General features: G+C 42.9%; 3 protein-coding genes across 3 annotated transcripts in view; 1 reads left to right on the top strand and 2 right to left on the bottom strand.

Moving 5' to 3' along the window:
• SARC_02213 (hypothetical protein) overlaps positions 1 to 248 on the top strand; it is a gene marked incomplete at its 5' end in the record, with an annotated part of 8,344 nt that extends 8,096 nt beyond the window's left edge. The window contains one exon of the mRNA XM_014304067.1: positions 76 to 248. Coding sequence (XP_014159542.1) covers positions 76 to 231 — 156 coding nt within the window. The remainder of the gene's footprint in view (positions 1 to 75) is intronic.
• Positions 249 to 915: 667 nt separating this feature from the next.
• SARC_02212 (hypothetical protein) lies at positions 916 to 3,893 on the bottom strand. Its single transcript, XM_014304066.1, has 3 exons — positions 3,679 to 3,893; positions 2,415 to 3,293; positions 916 to 1,493 (listed from the first exon to the last, which is right to left on the bottom strand). The coding sequence occupies exons 1-3, from the start codon at positions 3,810 to 3,812 to the stop codon at positions 1,067 to 1,069; spliced, it is 1,440 nt and encodes a 479-aa protein (XP_014159541.1). The 5' UTR covers positions 3,813 to 3,893; the 3' UTR covers positions 916 to 1,066.
• Positions 3,894 to 5,425: 1,532 nt separating this feature from the next.
• Positions 5,426 to 6,252, bottom strand: SARC_02211 (hypothetical protein). Its single transcript, XM_014304065.1, has one exon. The coding sequence runs from the start codon at positions 6,224 to 6,226 to the stop codon at positions 5,462 to 5,464; it is 765 nt and encodes a 254-aa protein (XP_014159540.1). The 5' UTR covers positions 6,227 to 6,252; the 3' UTR covers positions 5,426 to 5,461.
• Between the last annotated feature and the right edge of the window lie 3,647 nt (positions 6,253 to 9,899).

Genomic DNA, 9,899 nt, shown 5'->3' with positions numbered 1-9,899 from the left:
ATTCCCATTCTAAGGATTCCCGTTCCCCTCCCCTCATACCCACTCCATCTCTATACAACCACATCATACCACCAGATCGGCCGACTCAAGCGCAACTTCGATATGAACGAAAGGGACAGAGCCAGCAAAGCAAGAAGGAGACGCTCCACTCTTGTTAAACACCCCGTACGCCGGCCTTCTATGGCCGCTGCGATGTTCTCGGGCCTGGCACCACCAACCAATCACAACTAATAATAAAAGACTACGGATACTTCTACAAGACAGTACTTGCTATATGTTGCGACAGTACTTACTGTACATTAAGACAGTACTTACTGTACATTAAGACAGTACTTGCTATACATTAAGACAGTACTTACTATACATTGAGACAGTACTTACTATACATTATTGAAGTATTTTCTATACATTAAGACAGTACTTACTAGACAACAGTAGTTACAATCCATGGTCGCTGCGATGCTCCAACCACCAACCAATTACACTAATACTGAAAGGCCACTGACACGTCTTCAAGACAGTACTTACTTGCTATTCAATAGGTCTGTGGCGTATGCACTCTGTACTTACTCTGCATCCAAGCCGTTCGCGTGTACACACGTTAAGGGATCAACATAAGTACCATTCCTTTGGGTGGTGTGTGTGTCTTGATCGGAATCATTTGCTCTAGTATACCGTCTCAGTCTGTGGCTTGTGTTACTCATAGGCGTCAATGGCTGCTATTCAGTCGAGTATCTGGTCAGTATCGTTTCTGTATGCGGAGTTACCTTGGGCCTGCCTGGCTTAATTACTGTTAAAATTTTAACCGCCATTAATTCATTAGCATTCCTTTTAAAATTTAAACTCTGCGACATTCAGTACCCGGTAAATTGGCTGTGTTCAAATATATCTACAGACACGAGGGAGATACGAAACTACTTGAGAGCCCATGGAATGTAAGTTTGCGGCACGAGTCTCCTTCGTACTTGGGTCTATCCACATTCCTTAAATTCCTTAATTTTATTCAATACTACCATATTACTTTATATACCATTGCCTTAACATTACAAGCTACTACACTGTTCGATTAGATGGCCTCCGCAATCCAACTACCGCGACTCGCGCGTCTAACCGGTTTCTCTTCGTTCGTGACCGGCATCGTCTCGAGCGCACGCTCTCCAATCTCCAGCAACTCAAGGAACGCCTCTCTAGCCTCCGCGATAGGAGCCTCTGCATAGAACAGAGCCACACAGTCCGGGAAGGTCTTGTCATCTCCCTTGATCTTATCGCCCGCTTTGACGGTGCAGACAGTGTCGGTGACGTACTTGCCCTTTTTGGCCTCTTCGTTCCACTCTGTGTCCTGCAAGATGCCGGTTTTGGCCGCGTTCACGCCGTAATCCAAGATGATCTTCTGGGGGGTGCCAGTGCGCTCGGGGTTGATAGGGATGTTGAGCATCGACATGAAGAAGTTCTGCATCATATCAACACCCTGCACGCCCAGATGGAACATGTGACTGTGATACAAAAGAAGAAAGAAGAAAGAAGCGACGTGAGACTCTTGAATGTGTAGTACACTAGACGGAGACAGGTCTGGCGTTACTACTCAGCTAGAGAGTGCGGGAGGAGGCGAGGTGAGAATAACATTATGTGATGTGAGCAACATGTGTATACACAATGGAAGTTGCTTATAGAAAAAGGTGAAGTAAAATAAAATATAAAATAGAATGAAAAAGTGAGGGGAATGGGTAGCCCGAGAGGGTGATGCAACAAGAAAGCACCAACGTTCTAACAAATATACGCATTACTGCCACATTTCAATCACCTTCAACTATTTACATATGAACAAGGATAAACATGCACAAAGGCAACCGCAGTGAATGTAACAGACAGATTTTAACTATATTCACAGCATGCAATGCACATCCAAACAGTTTGAGCACAGCCAAGCATGTAACTAAGACATAACGCGGACTGACTACCGCACTGTGGTGATATAAACAAGGCAACAATACGCGCCACTATATCTCAAGAACATTAATAAAAATAGATCGAGGTATCTATGGATGTATATACATGAAAATTCACACACACACATATATATATATTATATTTTATATATAGGGATATGGAGATACATAAATACATAAGGAAGTACAAATATATAAATAGGGATGTATATATATTTATAAATATGTATTAATAATAGAAACGTATCTAAGATATATGTGTGTATTAGTAAAAAAAACAATATACTACTATATATATATATATATATATATATGAATTATATATATATACGCGTTGTATATATATATATATTTATATATACGCGTTATATATATATATATATACACATATAACTGTACTATACCATACTATATATATATTGCCAGGGAGCACAACTAAACATAGCTCACTTTAACAATGCAACTTACTCAGATCCACCACCCACGCGAGGGTTATTCTCAATCAGCTGGGCTCCATCGGACGTGTACATGCACTCAATGTGGAAGGCACCCCGGTTAAATCCCATCGCCTTCGCACAGTTGATTGAAAACTCTATAAGCTCCTCCTGGACTTTTTCAGGCACTAGAGAAGGGTAGTTACTACCAGTCTCCAAGTAGTATGTGTGCGAGGGATTCCAGTTGTCACACACACCCGAGTACACAGCCTCGCCATCAAACATAAGCAAATCCACATCAAACTCGAAAATCGGAAGCCCGAAGTCAACCGGCACCAAATACTGCTCGGCCATGAGGGGGGCACCGGCCTTATCTCCCATTCCCGGGTTGAACTGCAATGTAGGGTTGGCAGCCAGATCCGCGAACGAGCGCTCACATATGTTCTTAAACTCCTCCATGTTATCTGCCTTGTACACACCTCCTGACCCGGCACCACTGGTAGGTTTGATGATCAATGGAAAGCCGACCTTCTCCCCAACCGATTCGATATCGGCAGGTGTTGCAATAGGCGCTGAACGGGGTGTAGGAAGCCCGGCACGTGCCAGAGCTTTGCGCGACTCTAGCTTGGACCGTGCAATTCTGTAGGCGTCTGCGGGGTTGCAGGAGATATTCAATAGCTCAGCCACTTCACCCACCAAGGGCTGCATGTTCTCTAAGTGGGAGAAGACACCGTCGTATGTAATTCCACTCTTCTTGACTGCCTCGACGATGGTCTCGCCGCTGGTGAAGTCGGCTGGCAGATAGTTGTGGGCCAGTTCGTATTGGCGGTAGACACCCTCAAGATGATCGCCATTTTCGTCTGTCACGTATGTGAGGATGACACCGTTGTCCTTGGCCCAGTTGAGGTAAGCCCTAGATGGATATTAGAATCGGTTTTAGTCACAACTAAGGGCTCGTACATCAACATCGAACATGAAAAATCAGTCCTGTTTCGCGATAAAATAATCCAGACCTTCCCATTTGATGATACAATAGTTCTGTAGATGTTTATAGACGCGCTACTATCAAGACAATTCTGGTGGACCTCACACGATAAAATGGCAATACAGACTACAATACCGCTACCGTTTGTCCAAATCCAAAGAGTCAGTCTACAACTATGCAATATTGAATGTCATGCAGGGTCAAAACTCGTCTGTATAATTCTTCAAACATGCACTATCTTTCAATATATCCTTGGTCAGTCCACACTATGCATCTAGTCACTATAACACTATGCAATTATAACTGTCCATACTTGGTCATGGGTCCAACGTCGGGGGCGTCTTCAGTGAGCATCTTCGAGGCAGAGAGCAGCAGCATGTTCTTGCCCTTCATCGCAGCCAGGCGAGCGGCCGTTGCCTCAGGGGATCGATCTTTCAGGCTAACCATATTGGGCTTCTAACTGTGCGATAAAAAGTTGATGTACTGAAGTCTGGAGAACGTTCGCAATCCACTTTTGTATCGTGGTGCATAGTACACTGCTGCTGCATATAAAATATCATTAAATATGTAAATATCAATGTGATTGTTGTTTGTTTCTTTTCCCCCTTTGGGGAAATTTAGCTTTTTGGTCTTGCTCTCTGTCCTTTTTTGGAATATGTAGAGTTGTTATTTTCTTTACAGCGAACATCGTAACCTATTATTTTAATAAAATCGAGTAATAAATACACATTCAAATTTACAATATTTATTGAACGTGCAATGAACGCATAGACGGCACAACACGTCATTAAACTCAGCACGTTGATACGGCAATAAAAAAATCAGATTACATTTATAATATATATGAAGTTATACCCTGCACCGACCTTAGGCTACTGGACTGGTTTTAGTAATGGACATACCACTCTTGTGGATTTCTTTGTCAGTTCACTCGGTTGTTTAGGATAACGAATACGCTGTCGCTTGCGTAGTTTGTGAGAGCGAAAAGGCTGTAGCTTGGTGCTGTTTGTGAGAGCAAACACGCCTCAGCTTGATACTAAACATGGACACTGATATATTTTTCCTTGAATCCATGATTGAACTTGACACCATGTTGTTTGAGAGAGAAATCAGAAAGGTAGTTACTGTTAATACCTTCGTACACTAGGTATCTGATGCACTATACGGCGGTAGACAGGTTGATCGCCAGGTACATCAAATATTTCAAGGTAACAGACTTAATCGAATAGCATATCAAACATCCTTCACAAACAGGCAATTCTAAAAAGGTATTGGAACTACTGCATCATCAATTCAAGACCTGTCGCGCTATCAAATAATTGCAAGGCCTTCTTTTGTGCACAAATGAAGATTTCAAGCTCGCACATGGAAATATATTTGTATCAAGACTGGACTACTTAGCTTTCTCTCAATGACGAAGAGCCCTCAAGGTTCAAGGACATTTTTTGAAAGGTTGTGGAGCATCAAAAGCATATGCTTTCGTGAATGATTTTATTCTTCACCAGAAGACCAAGAGTGAAGTATGCTTTGCTTGTCTGCATCCTGCTCTGGTGTAGTTTATTATAGTATATTATATCTTCGACATTCTCTACTTGGGCAGAATCTTTCACTTTTTCTAAGACAATGAAGTCAAGGAAGCCTGTAGTTATAGTGCAATCGTGGTAGTAGTAGTCTTGATTGTCACATCGATAGATAGGATGGCTTTTCCCGTTGCGGTGGGTACAGAGTAGGACAAACACGGCCAGGTAGCCTATTGTGGCAGGCTGCTGGTCGACTATACTTGTTTCTGATGTTACATCTTGCTCATTTACGTGTAGTGCGGGCTCACTATTTGTATACAAGAATGTCTCATGCTCATGCTCATACTGCTTGAGCGTGATCTATCTATCTTTTAGTGGCGACTTGTGAGCGCGACTTGTCTATATGGCACTGGTCTCAATACCAGCAGACTAAGCGAAGAGGAAAACATATTCATAGTAGACTCGCTATATGTATGATAAATGTTTCGGTCTTTGCGCCGGAAACAACATGATGTGGTACGTATGTACTTCGTCTGCACACCTGCCGGTGACGTGGATCCGGTCCTGTTCAGGACTCTACAATATGGAGGAAACAAACGAATCTGACAGCTTGGTGGGCGACAACAACCCGTCGTTCATACAGAACGTTGCCCACTCTAGACCAAGTGAGCTCCGCGCAAGAATAATATCGCTGCTGAACCCTTGCATAGCCGCTACTGCGAAGATAGAATTGAGCATGAATCCGCGCCAAGTCTTCATCTCTCCTGAGAAAGGGGCCGCGGCTATCCAGCAAATCGTGTACAGCAAGTCCGCGTTGGGATTTGTCCTGTACTCGATTGTAAGTGCTGCTAACAACTCGTAGTCTGCTGTATTCGCCAACTTTTCAAACCCTGATAGTGATTTACAGAACGTGATGACAGGTATATCCTCCAACCGCGAGAAAAAACAAGCAGCCAGATATTGTGTGTACGAAAGTTCGCCTTCGACGATTGTATCAATCTGTAGTGCTTCAAAAAATGCTTGAGTACTTTCGAACCTCTTGACGCCAGGAAATAAGGAACATTCTCGAAGGATATCATGGTTTTGCTTGGGGATGTTGTCTTGGAGTATCCTAGGGTGCAAACGAACCAATGCTATAAACATGTCTGCAGCCCTCGTAGCAAAAGTGACTTGAAGAAGTTCACTGTCTACATTAAGGCGGTCCGTGATCTGTTCCAAAAGAAAATCATCAGGGCAAATATTGTCTGCGCACATTCTGTCGAAGACTACCTTCGCGCCGATTATATCAATAATAGTCGACGAGGATAAGGAACCAATATCGCTAGCAATGCTAAAGCTCATTGTAATTGGAAAAGTATAGGCCAAAGATCAAGTGTTATTTACATTTTCAGAAAGCAGACAGCAAGCAAACCCTTTTATATGAGGCATCGGGATGTTAATTCGGTAGTCTACCGGCGTGAGAGACAGTCAGACAACGTGAAACATGGAGCCAAATCCTGAAATCCAACATCTACTAGCACCCGCCACAATTTGTACCATTTTAACCGGAAAGATCAGCCTGCACAAGATTATAAAGCGAGATTTGGACTGCAGATCTGCTTGTGGCAGCTTTTAGCTTTGCCAATTGCCACCCCAGACTCACAAAGACAGACTCCCGACTCCAGAGTCCAGAGTCCAGACTGGGGGGCTCCAGAGTCCAGTCACATCCAGACTGGGGGGCTCCAGAGTCCAGTCACATCCAGACACTCCAGACGCCGCAAGTGCAGACTACACTTTACACAGTGTCTTTAGTCTTATGACTTATCCCCAGGCCCTCTCACTCTCCCTGGGGAGGGAGCAGTCAGGCGGCAGGCGCAGGCGTCAGCCACTCGGCGGTCAGACGGTCAGCCGTGCGCCTGTGAAAGCACATTATTTATAAATAAAAGTGCCAATTGATACCACCAGTCCACCACCCAGTCAGACTCACCAAACTTTTTATGCCAGACTGTCAGACTGTCAGACGTCAATACGACTCGTATGGTGTATATATTACGTTTTACGGTATATATCCGACTACCCGTTTTGTGCAATTGAAGCCTATGTAGGGCTATGTACAGTCTCAGTCACTCGGAACTCTAAACTTTGGTGACTGGTGAGTCGGGACTTGATTCTTTTTGGGTGGACAAATGGGCACGGTCTGGAGATTGGCTTTGGAAGTTTGCCTTGGGAAAGCCCAAGGCCCTTGGCCTTGGGTGGCTAACTACTGTATTTTAGTATTTAAGTCCTTGTCACCATAGGCTTTCCTCCTTGGGCCTTGGGCCTTGGGCCTTTGTCATTGTGCTTGAACAGTTGCACCTTTAGAAATATTTACCAGTTGGGACTTGGGAGTTGGGTTCCATTCTTGGGACTCGGGCCTTGGGCCCTTGGCCCTTGGCCCTCTTGGGGCTTGGGGCCTAGAGCCTTGGGGCATGGAGACTTCGGGTATTTAGTTTTTACTTTTCAGATTTTGTTTTTAACAAAATGAAAAAAACACAAAATCTGACAATATGTACTGGTTATATCATATGTAACAATCTTGAATCTATTCATTTACAAAAGTGTGTTCAGAGATGTGAATTGTAATAGGTGCTTTTTAAAAAACAAGGAGCTATGTATTCTGACTTCAAATCCTGATCGGAATTTTTTTTCAGAGGACCAGAGTCCAGTCAGTCCAGACTCCCCAGTGTCTCTCTCTCTCTACTCCTCGACGTCTCTCTATTCTCTACTCCTCGACGTCTCTCTACTCTCTCTCTCTAGTAGCTAGTAGAGCTACTAGAGAGAGCCTACTTAATACTCTATAGAGTAGAGAGACTCTCTCTGACTCTCACTCTCTCTCACAGACTGAGTCCTCACTCCTCACTCCTCAGTCTGACAGTCTCCTCAGACTTGAGACTCATCAGTCCTCAGACTTAAGACTCCTCAGTCACAGTGGTCTCGCAGTCTCGCAGTCTCGCACTTCCAGCGACGCGCCTCAGTCACTTCTGACTCGACTCTCAGAGTCTGTCCTCTCGAAAGAGTGTATTACTCTCTTAGAGAGTAGAGAGAGAGATCAGAGAATCAGCAGCGGCGCAAAGGCGCGGAGTGCCGCAGAGTCGCAGACCCCTCCAGTTATCCAATTACATGCCTGATTCTGTTCAGGGATTCCTAGTTTCCTCCGGCTATGGCGCAGTTGCCTTTTTAAAAAAGATAGTCGGCCAAATGTTTTGATTTCGAAAATCGGGTTGCATGGTGGGATTAGGCTGGTTGAGAGGAAGCCAAAACTGCCATAAAGAATTCGGCCATTTTTGAAGTGGCAATATATGGACCTGGGGTGGCCAACATTGACCCTGCCCAGGCCCACATGTCTCAGAATTGATTACTGTATGTCTTTTGATAGTAGAAGTCTATCCTACAGAAAGATATCATGTTACAATGCGAGATCTGTCCATACAGAATGGATGATGTTTTAATTAAAGCTGTCTCCGGGTTATAGTAAAAAATAAAACAGTACTTGAACTTCTGCTGGCTCATTTCTTATTAGCCATCTCGGCGGTGTCTCAGGTACACGTCGATGAGAAGTATATTTCTTTTTCGCAAACGCTGCAAGTTGCAGAGTAAGACCCTTATCATAGCAATCGAGTTAACGATAGGCAACCCTCACAAAGCATCTAATTGTATCCAGTTTAACTTTGTTCAGAGCTTCGATGACATGTTTTTGAAGGCCTGCCCACGTATCATCGTATATTTCTCGCTCCTCAAACTTGGCTCGGTCCCAATATCGCTCGACGGGGTTGGACTCGCAATGGAACTTCGGGAGAAATACGCATATGTAATATCAATACTACTGGGCTGCACTGAACTCAATATCAATACTTCTGTGATTGCGCACTGAACTCAAGGATGGCGTTAATGTGCGTGTCACACACATAAATATTCGTTTCGACCTGAAGGAATGATAATATCAATATTTTGACAGTTCGACAGATCTTATCGATTTCTGGCCTCAAAAGTCCAAAATTCGTACTGGAAGGGTGAATACTGAAAAAACGGCCAATATTTTCCAAATCAGTCAAAATCAGGTTTTGAAACAGGTGCAATATCAAAAATGTGTCCGGGTGATATTTCAGATCAGGTCTCCCTGAGCATTTTCTAACTCTCGAATCGGATCATTATTTCGAGCTCCATGGGTCGAGGACTCGAGGCTTTAGTATTTAGTTTTCTTAGAAAAACAAAATAAAGCATCACTCACAACTACAAGTCACAAGTCCCAACTACACGAGAGTCTAAATATAAAGTCGAAAGACTGAAGAGTCGAGGGAGTGGAGGGACAGAGGATGGCAGTGTGGAACATGTAGTTGCTGACCAGTTTACACGTTACAGGTGACTTGGAGAGGTGAGACCGTGAGAGTGGGGGATTTTTATTTTCCGGTTTTGTATTTGTGGATGTAGTGGACGCTAGTAGACTGTACAGTGTACACCGTTTATATAGCAATTAATTAAGAATATGTAGGGTATAATAAGTAGTTACGAACTTTGTTTCATGTTTATTGTTGCAGTAATACATGTATTTACATATTGTTTTATATATATATAGTTTACACATTATAGAGGATTAGGTCACTCTAGTAGCCAGTACGTCCCAAGAACTTTAAAAATTCCGTCATGATCCGGTGAGGCATTGTGAACGCCCTACAGAATAAGACCACAGTGAGAAACGAGTTTACAACTTTTAACTAAAGAGAAAGTTTAGTCTGGTTAGATCTATTTACGATCTGTTGTATACGCAATCTCAACCTGCGCAGTGATACTGTCTAAGAAGGTATTGTAAATACGTATGCATAGGATATACAGACAGTGTAGGAATATATATATATATATATATATATATATGTATTATGATATAACATATGAATACACACACACACACTACTATATATATATATATATATATATATATATATATATATATATATATACTATATATATATATATATATATATATATATATATATATATA

The sequence above is a fragment of the Sphaeroforma arctica genome (genome assembly GCF_001186125.1).
Source record: "Sphaeroforma arctica JP610 unplaced genomic scaffold supercont1.96, whole genome shotgun sequence".
Classification (NCBI taxonomy): Eukaryota; class Ichthyosporea; order Ichthyophonida; genus Sphaeroforma; species Sphaeroforma arctica.
Note: the sequence above shows the minus strand (reverse complement) of the source record. Positions and strands in the feature narration are given on the sequence as shown.

Bases quoted from the DNA above. Each gene is read 5' to 3' on its own strand.
- SARC_02212 (XM_014304066.1), bottom strand. From the start codon at position 3,812: ATGGTTAGCCTGAAAGATCGATCCCCTGAGGCAACGGCCGCTCGCCTG. The intron at 3,294-3,678 runs GTATGGACAGTT...ATATCCATCTAG, and splicing joins GACGTTGGACCCATGACCAA to GGCTTACCTCAACTGGGCCA. The intron at 1,494-2,414 runs GTAAGTTGCATT...TTTGTATCACAG, and splicing joins CGCGTGGGTGGTGGATCTGA to TCACATGTTCCATCTGGGCG.
- SARC_02211 (XM_014304065.1), bottom strand. From the start codon at position 6,226: ATGAGCTTTAGCATTGCTAGCGATATTGGTTCCTTATCCTCGTCGACT.